General features: G+C 38.9%; 1 protein-coding gene across 1 annotated transcript in view; it reads right to left on the minus strand.

Annotated features, from left to right (window-relative positions):
- The window catches only part of LOC124721428 (microfibrillar-associated protein 1), a 72253-nt gene that overhangs the window by 11512 nt on the left and 39957 nt on the right, over positions 1-20784 (minus strand). The window contains exons 6-7 of the mRNA XM_047246402.1: positions 9429-9589; positions 6486-6645 (exon numbers count right to left, since the gene is read on the minus strand). Of these exons, the coding sequence (XP_047102358.1) occupies positions 6486-6645; positions 9429-9589 (321 nt within the window). The remainder of the gene's footprint in view (positions 1-6485; positions 6646-9428; positions 9590-20784) is intronic.

A 20784-nucleotide genomic window follows, 5' to 3' on the forward strand; every position in this document is an offset into this window, starting at 1 on the left:
TCCTCTGTGTGGTGAGCAGTAATTTATCCTAATGCATATTGTACATAACATTTAAAACTGTTATGTCTGCCATTACACACATCCCTTGAATCAGCTTCCTTCGAGGATGTCTGAAACATTCTGTACCCTGTTCATTAATTACACCAATTTTTGTCATGATACCATTTCATTTTGACCAGGTAAGTTGATAGGAGGGCTTGCTGAAAATTAATACCTAAAAATTTTTTATGTGAAAACTCTGAAAGCTTTTTAAATGAAACAAACATTATTAACATTCTACATCTTTATTCTTCATGTCTACATATTAATTTGTCAATATAGTCTCCCTGGAGACAAATGCATTTCTCCCAACACGAGACCAGTTTGTTGATACTGACACTGTAGAATGATGACTGTTGACGGAGCCACAACCTCACCTCTGCTTGCACCACTTTACTACCACGAGAGTGAAGTCCATGAAGGTGTTCTTTAATGTTCTTTAAGGACTGGATACAGATGAAAATCAGATGTGGTAAAGTTGGGACCATATTGAGGATGACCAATGACAGTGAACCCAAGGCGTTGAATTGTTGCAGATGTTGCAGTGCTCGTATGTTATCTGACATTGTCATGCTGAAGGGGAGTGTGATCCATGTGTGGACAAACTCCTTGAATTTGAAACTCAATTACAGCACACTGTTCGTCATGCATTAACATAGTTATGTTACACACTGCCATGTTACACACAACAATTTGGAGCCCTCTAGCTGTAGATGGCTGCAAATATTTAGACATGAATAATAAAGACATAGAATGTTAATAATATTTCTTTTATTTAAAAAACTTTACAAGTTTTCACAGAAAAAATTCGGAGGCACTAGGTTTCTGCATGACATACGTATGGCTACTTACAAAGTATGCACAGATAGGCAATTATCTGTGAAATTACGTTAATTTGTTGTAGGAAGTCCAATAGTTTTGCTCAGTCATGGGTAATGATGGTGTATATATCATTAATGTATCTGAACCAGAGGGATATCAGACTGCTACAAAGGTTCAAGACAAAACTTTTAAATACTTAAAAACAATTGAGCACAAAAGTGAAGTTAAACATTATAATTAAAACCAAGAGATGTAAATTCCAGTACAATTGACAGAATTACTTGAAACACATCACAGCACACACAACTTTCAGAACAGCAGGGTCCTTCTTTGAGAGGAAAGAGGACTGGGTTGGGTGAAGATGGAAACTGAGTTCCTCCATCGTGAAGGAGTGCCATGATCTATTTCAAATGTTTCTACTGGCAGTAGAGGTAGCTGTTCCTCCTGAAGGTATGAACTGGCCAGGCTTTCTGTCTCTCTGTGATTTTAACCTTTTCAGACCTAATTTTTTATTCACTTATTAAAAAAATATCTGACATCAGTTTTACATTCAGGTGAGTCTCCTGACACCATTTTTCGAAGAAAAACTTTCATATGATCCCTAGTTTTCTATATATTTAATGTACACAATTGTGTTCATCAGGTGTCGAGCTTCGTGTCATACATTACGGAGGTTAACACTATGGATCAAGTATACCACTCTTTATTTCACTTTAAAACAGAAGAAACAATAAAAATAATTTCAAATTACAGTTCTTATTTAAACAACAATGGTCAAAACACTGATTTTAAGGTTTTGTATGAAACTGCAAAAAAATTTCTGTCCTTTTGGAGACGTAAATGAACTTTACATTTTCTGCACTGAATTCTAGGGCGCCCTGTACATTTTGGAAATTTGCAACGACTTGGAGCTCGTACATCATGCAAAGGCAAATGGTCAATGGAATCAAACTGTATCTCTGTACCTGGTCATAATTCTCCTCTTTTTCTTGGTATACCTCTCATGTCGGAAACCAGTCCTTCATCAGTCACTTTCTTCTGGCACAGTATCAATCCATCTGCTACCCTGATACGAAAGGAAAGAAGGTCCATTTGCTTCTCCTTTGGGATAGACAGGTTGTCTGCATCTTGTCTGTGTGCCAACCAACTTTGCGCGATGGCAGCGTCAACAGCATGAAAAATCATACGGAAAGGCCATTTTCGAGATCTGATGAAAACTCTGTAGTAGCTTATCAATTGATCAAATAGTTCCACACCATCCATTGCATAATTATATCTTCTCAATATTTCAGGTCTTTCTACTTTCACATATTTGTGGTGTTTTTTGTCCCAACACTCAACTTCATCCACTGAACCGTTACCAACAAAGTTTGAACAAATACAACTGGACAACAGTCTAACCACTTACACATGATAATGTCATCAGCACTAGTGATTTCTTCTCAGTAACCTCTGGTTTGTTTCATTATTGTTTTACCATCTGAAAAAGGCAAGTTCTTTCCAAATCTGTTTTGACAGACAGTACCTGCTGCATTGATGCCTTGAGATTTCAGAACTTGAAACAGATGATAAGGTAAAAAAAAGTTGTCAAAGTATAATTTATGACCTTTAGCCTACCTTATGAGAGTGGAACAGAAAATTCTAAACCAACAGCAGGAACTAATCCAAATTTTTTACAGTATGTGGTATTTAGTTCAGTTGTAGCACCTTGATACAAAAGGAAATCATGCACTGTTCCACTCTTTTCACATGAAGGCTTTGATTCCCCATGGACTTGGTTTCCCTTTGACATACGGCTTTGCAGAAAACTTCCCAGTGAAAGGAACAATTCCTTCACTGACACAAACATTCTCTTCTATAGGAAGCTCACTGTAGCATTTTCGAATGGCTGAGTAAATTGGCCCGACTTTGTAAAATTTATCTTTATTTTTAGGTGGCTTTTCCAGATTGTTCACCAAGTGTAAATTTGTTCATGATTCTAAAAATCTGTCTCGTGACATGTTTTCCCAAAACACATTTACCTTCAAGCTTGTATCCCAATACATTCATAATCTGGGAAATTTCAAAGTGCCAGTCAATATATGCAAACCAAATAGCATCTCTAGTGCTTGAGGAGTTGTCTGCTTGAATGAGGATTTGCCTCATTGTAATACATAAATATAAGTATGTGCTGCCATGCTAGTGAACAAGTCATCTGGTAGGCTATATATCATTTGAAGTATTGCATTGGAGAACACAAGAGAGATTCTTCAAAATTTGGAGCTTTGTACCTTTCTGCCATGGTACTTAGAGGCTTTCGTTTCTATTTTATTTATTCTTTAGGTGTCACCATTATGTTGTCACACAGGTTATTCAATTCTGGGTTGTTTTCACTGCATAAATAGTTCATTTCAGCATCCACAACCTCTCCATCATCTTCAGATATGGTGTCTCTAGACACATCATTCACACCCACTTTATTTGCTCCAACACGTTTTACTATTTGTGGAGCTTGCCTTTCAATAAGTGGTACACTGTCTTCCTCATCCCTACTCAAACTAAAGTCAGAATTGCCACCATTTTCAATTATGTCCATAATCAAGTCCCAATCTTTCTCCACAGAAAGACATTCCTTATCCATATTTGTAAGTCAGAAGCCAGCAATATAAAATAAAATCATATGTACAGGTCACTTATTCTCCTCCTTGCTGCTGGTACTGAAATTAATGGAAAAATTACCAAACACAACTACCATAGCCATGCAAATATAGCTGATACACATTTTAGGTTATTTTTATTTTACACCATTAAGGACCTGCTGTGCACAAATGTGTACATTAATCTTACCTGGTACATAACACAAATATGAATTGAATGAAATTGCTGAAAATTCCACTGAAAGAATGTCTAATGTTTCCCAAAGAAGGAAACCACACAAAACATTCATAAACAAAACCTACAATATGACTATTATAGCAATAAAGTCAACGAGTAATGGCTTACCACAGAGAGACAACACCAGAGAGTATATTTTACTATGTGGTTCACAGACTGCTCACAAGAGAGCAACAGCTGCTGGAGCATGGCTAAAAGAAACATACACAAATGTGCACAGTGGGTTTGGATGCACCTGACATTTCTTGTCAGCGAAATATTAGTGAACCAACTTTATGTATACAATTGTGACCACCAGGTCTGAAAGGGTTAATTATTTTGAATTTTCCTTTATGTACAGTCAACCATGATGCAACTGACAAAATATAAGAATGACATACATAACACAAGCATTTGCCCAGAAGAAAGCTTTCATTCAAAAGATAAGTACAGTAACTATAACTGTCTACTTATGGTGCTCCCGTATTAACCCTTTTGCAGCTGCTAGGACCGAGTACCCAACCTGCCCGACCGGCTGAAGGGACGAAGGCATTGTGCGCCTCACTGGTGGGTAGCTGACTCAGTTCTATGACTGCTGCATGCTATGGCCATTGTCGGCTAATTGCACATTCCAGTGCACACAGAACCACTCTTCAATAATGTTCTTTATAAAACCCCTATCACACTGTACAGTCATTGTGTTTGCAGTTTTCAATAACCACAATAGATAAATTTAAAATTAATCCAAGCTTTCTGTTTTAAGTTTATCCTGAGATAGGAAAATGTTAGTTTAGATAAATGATAAATTGTGAATGGAAAATTCTGTAACACGAGTTCTACACTAGCAATACATGTGCCAGCAATCTATTAAAATCTCATTAATATCAGGTCAATACATTTCAACATATATTAAGTTTTAAAGTGAACAGTTCTCAGTGAAGACTCCCATAATTTGGACTGTCTTCTGTTCCACATGGCACCCACTGTTGCTGAGAAACTGCAAGTATTTTGCTACACTGCTCACATTTTATAACGTCTGATAGATGAATTGTGTAGGATAATTCATGTCTTTTCACATTAACATGTATCATGTGTACTTAGTAGATTAGGAAATCAAATTACAGATACTAGGCCATGCGTGCCATTTTCTGTTCTGTGTGACCACATGGGTTCTGAGAGACTGCAAGTATTTTGCTACACTGTTCGACCTGATACATCAGTTCTATAGGATAATTCATGCCCTTTCACATGTTTGTATCATGTATTCTTTGTAGATTATGAAATCAACTTAAAGTTACTTGGCAGTGCATGCAGTTTTCTGTTCCACGTGGCTGCAAGAGTTGCTAAGAAGCTGTCAGTATTTTGCTACACTTTTGGCCCTTTGAATCATCTGATATGTCAGTCCTGGATGATTATTCATGCCTTTTAACTTTATATATATTTGTATCATGTGTATATTGTAGATTAGGAAGCCAAGTTACAGTTACTCAGTAGTATATGACTTTTCTGTTGCGCGAGGCTGAAGGTGGTGATGAAAAACTGCAAGTATTTTGGTGCACTGCGCACCTTTTGAATATCAGTTCATTAATGTAATACAGGCCCTTCCGATTATATATCTGTTTGTGTCATTAGTCTTGTGTACATTAGGAAATCAAACTGTATTTATTCGATTTATGTCTAAGCAGAAAGTAACGTCTAAGCAGAAAAGAACCTGGAGCAGGTGAAAGCTGTAGCATTTTCTGACAGTACAAAAGAAGAGCAGATAACAACGGCGCTGGAAGGAATATTGGAGTGCAGACAACCGTGAGTCATCATTCTGTCGTGCCTATTTATCTGCTCCTGCGCCCAGCATCAGGCCTTCCTTCCTGTTGGGGGTACATGAATGCCCTTCGCCATCTGTGTGTTCTACCTGCTGAGCATACAAATACGCCCATAGCTGTCTGGGTGCACTACCTATTGGGCATACACATATGCCCATAGCCACGAAAGGGTTAAAGCTATACAATGAGAGACAATAGCTGTGATTATTATATATTGATAATGAATTATTGATAAGCAAAGGATAAAAGGATGCAAATGAGCAGCAAGGGAAGAATAAAGAGTGAAACACCAAAGACTAGATATATGGCAAGGGTGTTGTAAATAGTAAATGTAACTAGCACTAGGGAAGAAAAATAAGGATTTCAATTAATTACTAAGATTAAAAACTAACGGAAGTGGTAAGATGACCGAAGGAAATTAAAAAGAAGAAGAAAAATGCTGTGATAATGAATCACTAAGAAAGTTGATGAAACAAATGAAGACACTGGGAAACAAAAATATAAATAATTTTCAGCTGTGACGAATTTTTAGGTGAGATTTAATACAAAAACAAAAGGACTAGTTTCTTATTATCATTACTGAAAGTGGACACGACAAAATATCTAACTGAAACAAACAAAGCAGTGAGGCACAGTAGTATATTACCACAATATTTTTTCATTGCCATAAATGATGACACTGCAGACACTCTAAGGTCACTTATACATGAGGAAATTCAGATACAGTTCAATGTAAAACTTAAGAAAAGCATGAATAATCCTGTCAAATGCAAACATTTCAACGAAGTCTTGCACAAGGCGGAATATCTCACCAAAGGAAACATGATCAGAAGGTGAATAATAATCAAACTTTTATCATGCACAAAGTTGAAGCTCAATAAATGCACATAAACAAACTCAAGGCTTACAGGCTACGCTCATGTAGTCAAAACAGATATTCAATGCACTCACCATATAGAAAGCTCCCCGATGATAATATTTCTGCAGAAATTTGTACTTTCCTTTGGCTGCTTTGTTCGTGACATGTTTTGGATTGTTGCGTAGTTCAATTCTGCGTTCTTCTTCTGTCATATTTCTCAGCCGTTCAATTTCCATACGTTCTCTCTCAACCCTTGAATGATTGAAAATATTTTTCATTCACAAGTAATGTGGTCCCCCACTGATAGATGTGTTGCATAGCTCACATTCTTACAAGCATTTAAAATACTATTACTTCAACAAAACACACATTATTTGCAACTGAAATCATAACAGATAGCCCACATTGGAATCTTTACATATGGACTCCTCCTATTCTCTTTACATATGGACTCCTCCTATTCTCTGTATGAATACATCAGATTTATTGTTGAAGTACAGGCACCCCACTCTATTCTACAACTTTCATAATTACTGTACGAATAGAGTGGTGAAACAGACAGCAGGCACACAAAAAGTAACCAAAAGATCAATCAAGGGATGCCCACAAGGGTCAATTTCCAGGCCAGTATTTTAGAATTTGATAATCATACATCTCTTGTGCCAATTAGAAGGGGATGGTCAAGGTAAATTGTATGTGGTGTTGGGGAGGTCAAAGAGCTGAGCTGGAGAGAATGGCATATGGGGTCCAGTACCAAATCCAGGGACAAAGTAGACAATGAACTATTTCTCCACAGATAACTAAAAATACACAGTACATCAGTTTTTCCCTAATACTTGTGAATACCTAACCCTTAGCCACAGAAACCACAGCTAGGACACAGTACCTTGCTTGACTCTGTGGACGTGTATACGTGTCCTGCTATGCGAGTTGCCAGGTGCTGTGGATGTGTATCCAAGCATCACTTGAGCTTTTCTACAGCGCTATGGACGTCTGTATGCAATCTGAGCTGCTGAATTCTCACTGCTGCTGACAAGTTACTTCCAAATATTGATGAAAAAAAAAGTTTCCATTATTTATCACACAAAATATGTGCCTCATTTAGGACACATGAAAATCTGATATGACCAAACGATTCACGAGGTGCATGGACATGAATAGGTGTGTAGTGTGTGTGTGTCAGTCAGATATAAAACCCAATAACTCGAGAATGAAGTGAGATATCATTCTGCTCTCAGTTTTAAATAAAATTTTGATATCTTAGCTATATTTCATTCACTGCAATGTAAGAGCTAAAACTGACTACACAATGTTTGCGCAGCGCATTCTTACTTCTGCAATCTCTTTAAAATTTCATTCAATGTTTAACTTAATCTGATGCAGCGGAGTAAGTATGATGGATAATGAAAAGAAATTCAGTTCTTTATCAAGTGAAGATACCAGACTGTAAGATGTGCAAAAATCAAATATCTTCACTAACAGTTTTCAAAAAATCGAATGATAAATATTACCTATCAGCTGGAATACTGTCTCTCAGCACAGGAATCAGCTTTCGGTAAGCAGTACAGCCACAACAAAAGCCGCTCTCAGCGCTGAATGCAAAGAGCACATCCGCAACAGTGAAAGGATTAATAGTACATGGCCTGTATCCAGCTTACTAGAACAGATTCAACAGGAAAGAGAATATGTGTGAGTGTGGTCACAGGAGATCACCCGACCATATCAACTCTAACCCTACCACTTGTAATGGAATTAGAGAATCTACGGAGACAAACAAATTCCCATATACACCCCTAAGAAACTGTTAATAGTGAATGACAACAGACAATATTGCTCATAAAATTTCACGACATGCCTAAGACAAATACTATAGGATATGACACTTACCAAATCCCCTATTCCGCACAGCACATTTATAACAACAGCAGTAGAAGTGATACTGCAAATGGAAATGTGTGATGACAAACTAGCACGTGGAATTAGTGTTGTAAAAGATGTAGGTATTGTACATCACTTTATAAGCTGATGGTCTTTACTCTAATGGTCCTCTTTACCCCTAACTATGTTTAACAGAGAGGACTGGAGGGGAGGGTGACTGATGGTTGTAAGGAAGAGGCAGCAGAAGCACAGGACAGGAATATGGCAACAATGAGTTCATTCTGCCTGCAGGCAGGAGTTGTGCAAGGCACTCAATGGTGTGGATGAGTGGTAGGAGAGAGAACAGAGGAGCAGGAAGACGGAAGAGGAATGTGTGAGTGCATGATGAGTGATGTTCTGGTCACAGGGGAGGAGTGGAGGTGACTGTGATGCAGGGGCTAGGGGAGAGATCAAGGCCAGGACAATTACAGGACTGACCTATCTGTTGCAAGGACAATTCTCCCAACATCACCATCTCTGATTTATGTAGCTAAAAATCATCATTACAACACATCCTTTGAACCCCCAGTCACCCTGATCTCAATCTCTGCCAGCTGCGGCCTCATAACCACCTACACTCCTGTTCCAAGAGCCTAACTGCACTCATCTTGCACTTACACCCTCCTCTTCCAGTCTTTCCCTCCTGTTCTATCTTCACTTTTAAATTTGCCCCTACATGCCAACGAGTACCATGCCCAATTCCAGTTGCCTGCATCCAGAACAAGTTCACTGGTGCCTCATTTGTATCCCATGTGCCTGCTGTTTCTCACTCCCAGTTGTCTACCACCCTACCCCATACCTCCTTTCTGCTCCGTTCATCCTTTATTCTACTGACCACACCACCCAATGCAACACTTCACTCCTGTTAGGTTGCAGTGCTAGCACAACGAAGTCAGCCAGGACAATGCAGCTGTTTAGGTGTCTATGTACTTTATAGGTTGAAAGGAGTTGTCTGAAAGCATGTACTTAATGATGACTCAACATCTCATCAACTCAGAACCTCAGTTCCTTCCATTATTCAAATTACCATATGTTTGTACATATATGGTAAAAACAAGATAACTAAAAAAAAAAACCAGTCATTTTTTTCGTTTTCACAAGGAAGTATTTATACTTACGCTTCTCTCTCTTCACGATCACGTTTCAATCTCTTTAACTCCCGCAGTTTCCATGCTTCATATTCAACTTCATCATTTTCATCATCAGTATTAATATCATTTAAGGAAGGTTCTTCCGTTTCTTTAACAGCCATTTCTTTGCGAACCTCATCTTCTACCATCTGCACAAAAGAAGAAATGGAACACATTACTTTTATGACACAAAATATCTAAACAGTCACACCACTCATTGCGTTAAATCAATACCACCTAAATCACAAGGTCTTACAACCCTCTGCCAATAGGCATACAGTCAGTGCCACTTTCTGGTATCAGAGCGACCTAGATGCCTGTAGGAATGCTATGTGGAGCCATCTAAACAACTGTTTCGGAGCTGTAGTGTTAGTGAGTTGAATTCTCTTGGCACTTGTTACTCCCATACCTGTGACTCAGGTCTTTGATGTAATTCTCTTGTGAATTTCTGCTCTTTGAAGTGTATACAGCCTGTAGCAGTTCAGAAGTGATCTTCACCATGATGAATAAGTGTTGTGTTCCTGTTTGTGATGGTAATTATGACGAGAAGGTTCACATTTTTAAATTTCCAGCCGATGAGACTACACTAAGGAAACGGTTATCTGTGATCAAAAGAGAGAACTTCATTCCTAGCAAGCATTCTTTGGTGAGTGCCTTTCATTTTAAGCTGCACTTATCAACAAAAGTATATCACAGTTGAAGTTTGAGTATCAGTATGAGTTTCAGTGACATGCGCGCAGTATATTATTTTCCACTTCGTAGGTCTGCCATTTGCACTTCTGCGAAATTGATATATTGTGGGAAAAACAAGCAGTAGACCGGAAAACTGGGGCTATGTTAACTGCACCACTAAGCAAGCAACTACTCCAACAAAACGCAGTCCCAAGCAAATTTCCTAACTGCCCTTCATATATTTCCAAAGTAATGCCAAAAACCAGAGAATCTTCTTCTGAAAAACAGGAATGTGGTGCTGAGCACAAACTCATTAAATATGTTAATATAGGTGGGTAGCGATATCCACAGAAAATGCCATTGCTGATAGTAATGTATTCTTTTTGTTTCATAAGAAAACAATTATCAAATGAAAACTGTGACTCCTTTCTCAGGCTTCAAAACCAACGGCAAACAGCTTGTAAATTAATTCTTGATTGTGTTATGGCCAATGATGATTTTGCAGTTGATGTCTGTGACAAACATTCAGCACAGGAATGGTGTAAATCTGTTGTTTGGGCAGGTGTTAATATTTTGCTTAATAAATATTGTAAAATGGAAAATGACAAGGTGCATAGGTCATTAAACAAAAGGAAACTGAAAACTGTGGTGGAAGCACATATTTTAAACAAAGTAAAAAGAAATGTACATAATTTTCATTAGTAGTCATCCACTTTTGCTAACTTCACTAAGCAAGTTTTCTGTACTAACTACAGTACATCTAAGCTCTCCCTATACATATTTATTTCCTCAGCTCTGATGTTACAAAACTTTCACCATTTTCAATATTGAGAGAATATACTTTGTATCTACTATGTTACTGTAATGAGTATTACTTAGAGGAGTGTAGGATGGTGAGTGAGCTGTTAGGTGTTAAGAGGAAGGACTGATAAGTGTATCTAGTAATAACTGTCTGTCATGTTCCTCCTATTACATATTCTCAATGTGTTTTAAAAATATTACTGGCACTTGTTACTCCCACACCTGTGACTCAGGTCTTTGATGTAAGATATTATCATTTTAGATACTATGCAAATACTTAGTGTGTGTGTGTGTGAGCAGCAGTTAGGTGGTACGAGAAAAAGGGGGGGGGGGGGGGGGGAGTGATAAGTGTCATTAGCCATAATTGCTTCCCTTGTTCTTCCTATCATTTTTAATGTGTTTTGAAAATATTTGGTTTCTGATAGCCAAGAGGTCATTTAAGAGTTTTCTAATTTCTATTGTTCTTTGAGTGCTGCTTTCCTTAAGAATGAGGTGTGTGCTATTGCTGACACATTTTATCCAATTCCTTTGACTCTTATCCTTGATATGAGGTGATGTGGTTTCAGATAGTGTGCAAATGTCAAATAGTGTGGGTGTGGAATTGTGAGAGTGAGTTGTTAGGTGGTAAGAGGAATGGCAGATAAGTGCATCTAGTCATAATTGCTTGTCTTGCTCCCCCCTATTGTTTTTACAGTGGAATATTTGGTTTCTGATATCCACCAGGTTATTTACAAGATGTCTATTTTCTATTATTTTTATTTGAGTTTTGCTTTTTGGATGGATGAGGTGTGTGCTTTTGCTGACACTTGTTATTCCCATACCTTTGAGTCTTGTCCCTCATGCGACAACAATTTTAGTTAGTTAGTTAGTTTCATGTTCCAAGGATCATTTTGCATGATAAACCATAATGATTTGGAATGAGTCATTTTAAATTCACATTGCAAATTCATTTTTACATATGGCTACATGCTGAAGACTTTTAAAAGTATTTTACCATGCAAATGTGAAATAAGCTGTTCCATACTTGTGACCTGAGATGTTGTCTGCTTTTCTGTGAAATACACTACTGGCCATTAAAATTGCTACACCATGAAGATGACGTGCTACAGATGCGAAATTTAACTGACAGGAAGAAGATGCTGTGATATGCAAATGATTAGCTTTTCAGAGCATTCACACAAGGTTGGCGCCGGTGGCGACATCTACAATGTCCTGACATGAGAAAAGTTTCCAACTGATATCTCATACACAAACAGCAGTTGACCGGTGTTGCCTGGTGAAACATTGTTGTGATGCCTCGTGTAAGGAGGAGAAATGCGTACCATCATGTTTCCGACTTTGATAAAGGTCGGATTGTATCCTATCGTGATTGCGGTTTATCGTATCGCGACATTGCTGCTCGCGTTGGTCAAGATCCAATGACTGTTAGCAGAATATGGAATTGGTGGGTTCAGGAGGGTAATACAGAATGCCGTGCTGGATCCCAATGGCCTTGTATCACTAGCAGTCAAGATTACAGGCATCTTATCTGCATGGCTGTAACAGATTGCGCAGCCACGTCTCGATCCCTGAGTCAACCGATGGGGACATTTGCAAGACAACAACCATCTGCACGAACAGTTCGACGACGTTTGCAGCAGCATGGACTATCAGCTCAGAGACCATGGCTGTGGTTACCCTTGATGCTGCATCACAGACAGGAGTGCTTGTGATGGTGTACTCAACGACGAATCTGGGTGCATGAATGGCAAAACGTAATTTTTTCGGATGAATCCAGGTTCTGTTTACAGCATCATGATGGTCGCATCCGTGTTTAGCGACATCGCGGTGAACGCACATTGGAAGCGTGTATTCATCATCGCCATACTGGCCTATCACCCGGCGTGATGGTATGGGGTGCCACTGGTTACACGTCTCGGTCACTTCTTGTTGGCATTGACGGCACTTTGAACAGTGGACGTTACATTTCAGATGTGTTACGACCCGTGGCTCTACCCTTCATTTGATCCCTGTGAAAGCCTACATTTCAGCAGGATAATGCATGACCGCATGTTGCAGGTCCTGTACGGGCCTTTCTGGATACAGAAAATGTTCGACTGCTGCCCTGGCCAGCGCATTCTCCAGATCTCTCACCAATTGAAAATGTCTGGTCAATGGTGGCCGAGCAACTGGCTCGTCACAATACGCCAGTCACTACTCCTGATGAACTGTGGCATCGTGTTGAAGCTGCATGGGCAGCTGTACCTGTACACGCCATCCAAGCTCTGTGTGACTCAATGCCCAGGCGTATCAAGGCCGTTATTACGGCCAGAAGTGGTTGATCTGGGTACTGCTTTCTCAGGATCTATGCACCCAAATTCTGTGAAAATGTATTCCCATGTCAGTTCTAGTATAATATATCTGTCCATTGAATACCCGTTTATCATCTGCATTTCTTCTTGGTGTAGCAATTTTAATGGCCAGTAGTGTATTCTGCTGGTCATATGCACCACTTTTCATTTTCATATTTGAACTAGTAAATTCCTGTATTCTTAATGTTTTAATATGTACCTTCTCTTAGTTCTAGTGCCTTTTTTGTGCTGCATTGTGTGTTTTCTAAATATGTTACTTACTGTGTGTACTCACCCTAATATTTAGATAGGTCTTTTCCTGCTATATAGCATACCTTATTAATTAAAAGATACAGCTATTTCATCCCTCCAACAATCTGCTTGTAGTTTTCCACTGAAAGCAGCAAACTCTTGTTTCACATTCAAGATGCAATGATAGCAACTCTACTGTCTCTAAGATGGCTCTCATTCATATTGCTTATTATCAGCACAGCATTCTTTGCCACACTGTCATTCTGTAGAGTTTGGTGAGAAGTATTTGCACATCTTTGACCATGTGCTATGTTGATCCTGCCTTGAACATTAACTGTGGTTGGACAAGGGTTTCATGTTTGTATTTCCTTTATGTGTCATGAATTTGGATCATCTTGTTTTTCTTCCTCTATTTGCGTGAAAGCTATTTTTGTGTAGAAATCAGTTAGTGAGATGTGATCTCCCATTTGAAAACTTACATCTATTATCTTCCCTACACGTTGTGCTGTGCCCCTCAGCACAATAACTGAGAACCACACTGTTAATATTTAAGATGTTTTGTAGAAGAAAATTTGTTATCTAGAAGTGCAAATGTGATATAGTTTGAGTAATAATTACCATCTGTCCTTACATTAACTATTAAGAGGCTTTGACATCAGTCATTATGTCTGTGAAATGCACATAGCAAATGAAAACATTCACGAGGACTGCTACTTTGTAACTCTGCACAATGTTTCCATTAAGTGTAATGCAGAATGAATGCTTTCATTGTTAGAGTAATGCTGGGCTGTTTCATGCAATTCATAGATACTTCTGTATGTTTTGGTTGTGATCATAGGTTTAGTGAGAGTTATCAGTAATCTTTTTTCCACTTTTATTGTTTACAATTTACTTCAAACCATATATCTGAAACATGTTATGGATGTATATTATGATTTGTTGAATATTGTTTAGATGTGTAAGTTGCATATTCTACAATTTTGTTTGTGTCAATGTTACGAGAATAAAACTGTGTCAGTGCAAATAAAAACTTTGGTACAATTGAAGGTGTCGTATGTTATTTTACAACTGACATACCTTAGGAAAAAATGCTTTATGTCTCAGTAATGTCATTTCTTACAGCTCAACAGCTTTTAGTGCCTTGAATTGTGTTAAGTGCAAAAAATTTTCATGATTCTAAATCTGACACAGATGAAAACAGTAAATGCTTCCGCTTTGTTTCCTGAGATAACAAATCAACTCGCAGTAATTTCATTTATAGTCAAGCTTGATCATCTTAACGTCTTTTACTGTCTTATATTTATCCGTTTCTGAAATGGTGTTAGTGCAACGATTTGGCGAAAGGTAGTGTTGACACTAAGTTCCTTACCTGGGTTGTGTGACGTCATAGTTAAGTTGTGAGGCCTTGTCGTTTATACGCTGTTAGTTAAACAGGGATGAGAATGAGAAACAACAGAAAGGAATTACATAAAAACGGAAATTGAGCACTAACAACTCCGAAAATGGAAATAAAGTAATTCGAAAATAAACCACAAGAGAACTGTGAACTGTAGCATGTGTATGGAGAGAGCAGTAACACAGTACACACGAAACATAAAAATACACAGTTTGACAAAAAAAAAAAAAGTGAAGCACTCAAAACAAGATAGTCAGATGTCAATGTAACTTCATACATGTACACACCATTGGTGGGTATGTAGATTATTAGAGTTGCAATTCTCTGCAACAGGTAGAACAGCCACCAGACTGCATTAGTGCTGTTACTAGGCGTGGCAGGGTATACAATAGTATGGGTGTGAACAGCATCATATGTTGACTGAATACTGTGAAGAACTTACAGATGCTGTGTACTCATGTGAGACAGCATTATAAGCTCCACACATACACAGCGAGGACAAAAAGGGCTTTACAACTTTGGAATGACATAGAAATTTGTTGAGATAACTTACAGAATTGATAGAATTGTCATTTTGTAGCAAATAACCTCACGTTTGATTCACGTAGTGCATCAGTATCCCATTCTGTCACCAGAGGAGCACCAGCATAGTGTACAGTTAAAACAGTTATTTTCATTGGTGTGGAGCATGCTTGCTGAGTGTTTTGGTTTCATGAAACGAACTCTGCAACAAATGTTTGGTACAAATTTCACACTGACCACATTAAAGAACCTCCAAGCAGACCTAAAATTTACTCTTGACACAAGAACTTCATACAGATGTGTTGTTCACTGTGACACGTTAAATCACCAGATCGCCCGCATGCTGATGACTATGTCAAACAGGTTAGGGAGTGCTTTGCTCACAGTCCACAAAAGAATGTTTGATAAGTACTGTGAAGATGTTTACACTGGAAACCATAGAGATTCACAATGACACAACACATTAGTGATGCAGATAAGGTTGCTCATTGGGAATCCTGTGCAGAAATGTTGCATTGGATAGTGGACAAGATATTTCTGAACACAATAGTCTTCAGTGATGAGTCAACATTTCATACCAGTGTCATAGTGAACACCCACCACTGCAGAATATGGGGCAGCAAAATCCACATGCAATGATGGAACATGTTTGTGACAGCCCCAAAGTTAATGCTTTTTGTGCCGTTAGCAAATTCAAAGTGTACAGCCCTTTCTTATTCACAGAGAAAATTGTCACTGGTATTGTGTATCTGAATATGCTAGAAAACTTTTTAACTCCACAGATGAATGAAGATGACCGAGATGGGATGGTTTACTTCCAGCAAGATGATGCAGCACCTCATTTCCTCACAGAAGTCCAAGGTTTCTTCGATAAGTTGGTGGACTGGCTGTGAAGAGCCAATCACATGGCCACCTCGCTCCCCAGACTCGAAGCCACTGGGGTTTCATTAAAGACTGTATGTATGTTCCTCCCTAATAAACAATTTATCTGACCTAAGAAATTGAATCTACACTGCCATTACGCAAGTTATGCAGGATTTGCTGCAGTGAGTGTGAGAGGAAATTGATTACTGAGGGATGTTTGCCACATCACAAACGGTAGTCACATTGAATCAAAATGACACTTGACACTAATGTAAAACTTGAGGTTGTTTGCTACAAAATCATGCATCCACCAATTCTGTAAGTTATCTCAATAAATTTCTGTAACATTTCAAAGTTAAAAAGTATTTTTTGAGTCATCCTGTAGTTTGAAAGGCGCGTCATTGTGGATCTCCATTTGGCCAGCAATCATGCCAGATCTGCGGGGCATTTGGCTGTGACAGTGGCTCTACGTTGGATTGCATCAGAATGTGAAGATAGGCATGCTCATTGTCAAGAGCAGGACTACAGAATCAGTGTCCCATGAATAGGCTGCAACTACCACCACAATACATACAGAAGAAATATTAGGGTATAACATCCCATCTACATGAATATCATTAGAGATGAGGCAAAAGCTCAGATTGTTTTGCTAAGAACTGGGAAGATAATCAGACATGTCAATTCAAAAGAAACATCCAAGCATTTTCCTGGAGTGATTTAGGGCATTCACAGAAAACGTAAATCTAGATGGCCTGAGGCGAATTTGAACTGTCGTCCCTCCGAATGTGAGTAATGTGCCTACACAAATGGCTACATTTAGACTGGTGCCGTGACCAGGAAGCATGAATGGCATCTCACTGTGTTCAATGATGATTCATGATATCCCATTACCCTAGATGGTCATTGTGGGCGAGTACGGCAGAGAACTTGGGAGGGGTCCTATTTTTCCAATGTTTCAGAGAGTCACAGCCACATTACTCTTGGCATCATGGTAGTGACTGAGGGAGCTCTGCTGGCACAAAGGTATGTCACGGACATCCTGAGTCCTCATATGTTACCTCTCACACAACAATATTGTGCTGCCATTTTTCAACAGGACATTGCTCATCCATACATGGAATGCATCTCTACAAACTGCCTGCATGATGTTATGGTTCTCCAGTAGTGAGCAAGATGCCCAGATCTGTCCCTAATGGAACATGTGTGGAACTAACTCAGGCATCAACTATGTCCTAATGCCAGTATCTGCAATGTCGAGGTCCAGTTACTATTATAGTACACTAGCTTGCCTCCAGGAGAGGCTATAATGGCTTTATAATGCCCTTCACAGCTCTATCAGAGCATGCATCCATGTCAGCAGGAATGCAAAGTAACAATGATAGGTGGGCTCATACTGTCAAATTATTCTTAAAGTTAACTCAATACTGTAATCACTGAAATAACATCACATACCCTCTCAACCAGTTAAGGTTCATTTCATTTCCTCTTTCCCTCCTGGGTGCTTCACTTTTTTCATCAGGCAGTGTATGTGATTGCACAAGAGTTGCATAAAATTAAACTTAAACTGACTTACACTTCTTAACTACAATACACACACAAGGATCTCCCCCCCCCCCCCCCCCCTTTTACATTTAAATACATTCTTCCGTATGAATTTTCTGACATGACTTTACATCACAGAGCATACTTTCACCAGACGGGTTCAATGGAGGGGGCAAAGGTTACCTAAAAAATGCAGCTGGCACTGTTTACCTACGAGCTTCTGTGTGTTTCACATCATTGTTTTAGTATAACACTGTCTATAAACTCACTCTAATCTTAAAATACAATCTTGTATTTAACATCATTACCCCATCTAATTCTGTGTAGGACTAGGGCAAACGATGGCCATGATCCAGCAAGTGCTTAAATGTGAAACCCTATCAAAGCCACTGTTTTTAGCTGGGCAACTTGTGATGCTCGCCTGCTTTATTATCTCATTGATGGTCCTCGATGTTGATGTACTACATTGTTATACCGGCTGAAAGACGGGTGGGGGAGGGGGCGGGGAGGGGGGGGGGAAGTTCAACACTGACTACTGTAAATGATGTACCCGACAGCTGCACAGTTGAGTTTCACAGTTCTTTACTTTCACTGTTCACCTTTTATGAAAATGCAGATTATACTCATGTTTGTTAATGATAATAAGTCAAAATGAAAAAAAAAGTATTTAAGGAGTCATATGGCAAAACAAAACAGGAAGTAACAAGATCCAAGCTTGCTTCGTCACAAAGTGAAGACAGTCCTCAAAGGAAACCACCATGAGAGCATGGTCGAGGCCAAAGCAGCTTTGATGCACTGCTTGAAGGATACTGCAACAGCACAGCAGAAACGCATGAGCCACGCTTGCCGCCCATCACTTGCTTTGCATGCATGGCGGGCACATGCAGCTGGCAGTTTTCACATTCAGTATCATGCAGCGCGGACTCACTGAGTGGCCCTGCCACGCAGCTAAGAAAATGTGGACTCCATACAACTTTGTCACAATGTAGCAGCACTAATCGGCCTAGCAAGAGTCGGAATGCCTTTAGGATTAGAATTTTTCATTAGTTGTAGGGCAATTCTTTTATTGAAACGACAAGGAATGAGTCACCTTACAGGATATGTACATGATTAGTTTTAACACTGATGAACATGCAATTCTCCAGTCCTAATCATGCAACCAAACTTCAAAGCTAGGTTCTTTTTTTTACAGGTTACCACTTTCCAGAAAAAAAATCATCTGTGGAATAGAAGAAGTTGTCAAGGAGAGATTTTATGCTGCTTTGTAAATGATTAAAGATTTTTGTTGATGCATATTGAAATCCTTTCTGACCCAGTGACAACTTTAATTATGGGTAATAAAAGCCATATTTTCTTCTAATGCTGTAGGAATGCTATCCTTCTCATATTGTGGTGGATCATTTATAACAAATTTTAGCAGTGAAGTCATGTTTTGTGAAGGAGCAGTTAAAACGTCTAACTTCTTGAAGAGGTATCTACATGACGACTGCGGGTGAACACCATATATTACTCTCATTGCTCCTTTTGTGCCACCAATACTTATTTTCTAAGTGATGAGTTATCCCAGAAAATTATTCTCTAAGATGTTATTGGGTGGAAATATGCAAAATGTAGTGTTGGCAGAAGAGCCAACACTGTTTTTCTAGAGGAGGCCGAAATGCACGCGTTTAATTACCCGCTGACTGGCGTGAGGTCTGGAACAGGACAATATCTTGAGAATTGCACATAAAGTACGTAGATGATGTAATACTTAACTTTAATCCACAATTGTAGAACATCTCTCGTTACGGTATATGCTTCATAATATTAATTATCAATTGAATACGGCGCCTTGCTAGGTCGTAGCAAATGACGTAGCTGAAGGCTATGCTAACTATAGTCTCGGCAAATGAGAGCGTAGTTGTCAGTGAACCTTTGCTATGAACGTCGGCTGTACAACTGGGGCGAGTGCCAGGACGTCTCTCTAGACCTGCCGTGTGGTGGCGCTCGGTCTGCTATCACTGACAGTGGCGACACGCGGGTCCGACGTATACTAATGGACCGCGGCCGATTTAAAGGCTACCACCTAGCAAGTGTGGTGTCTGGCGGTGACACCACACAAAACATGTTACAAGATTGATTAGTTTGTTTCCAAGACTAGGAATTATATGAAGAGCAAGAGTGGCTGAACATACTGGTTTGAGCAGCTCAGTAGTATGATTCTTCCAGTTCAAGTTCCCATAATATGTACATCCAAAAATTTGGAGCATTCTACCCTATTTGTCAACTCCTGTTCATGCACTACATCAACTGTCGATATCTCTATTTGTTGTACAGAACCGAATATACTGTGTTTTCTCAAAGTTCAGGGGGCATTCACAGAAACCCACTTAATAATTCTTTTAAAAATATCATTAACGGTTCCCTCTATTGTTTTCTCCTTAATGTGATTTATTATAACATTAGTATCATCTGCAACAAGTACCAATTGTGCTTGATGAATGTTAAGTGGAAGGTCGCTTGTTCAGCAGGACAGATGTGTTTCACAGCAGTATAGATGAACAAGTACTCATAGGTCTTAAGTAATGCATTTTGCAGCCCACGTTTACCAGACTTTTTAAATTTTTATTTTTGCTTCAAACAGTTGTTCCTGCCATATCCCTGAATACTGACCATTTCTCCTGGGACACACTTTATAAGGAATATGAGTGGACTCAAAACTGAACTCTGTGGGATGCCCTTCATGATTCCTCCTGTCACTAAAATTTTCTCTCCTTTCAACACTGTTTGAATTATTCAGCATAACTTTTTGCATTCTGCTTCTTAAGTTTGATTCAAACCAGTTTTTTGTAAAGCCATTGATTCCATAATATTCAAGCTTTTGTAAGAGAGTAACATGACCTACACAACCAGATGGATTGGAAAGATCACAAAAATACCAGCTGGTGATATTTTATTATTTAAGGCTTCCAATATCTGGTGAGGG

The sequence above is a fragment of the Schistocerca piceifrons genome, chromosome X (genome assembly GCF_021461385.2).
Source record: "Schistocerca piceifrons isolate TAMUIC-IGC-003096 chromosome X, iqSchPice1.1, whole genome shotgun sequence".
In the NCBI taxonomy this organism is placed as follows: Eukaryota; Metazoa; Arthropoda; class Insecta; order Orthoptera; family Acrididae; genus Schistocerca; species Schistocerca piceifrons.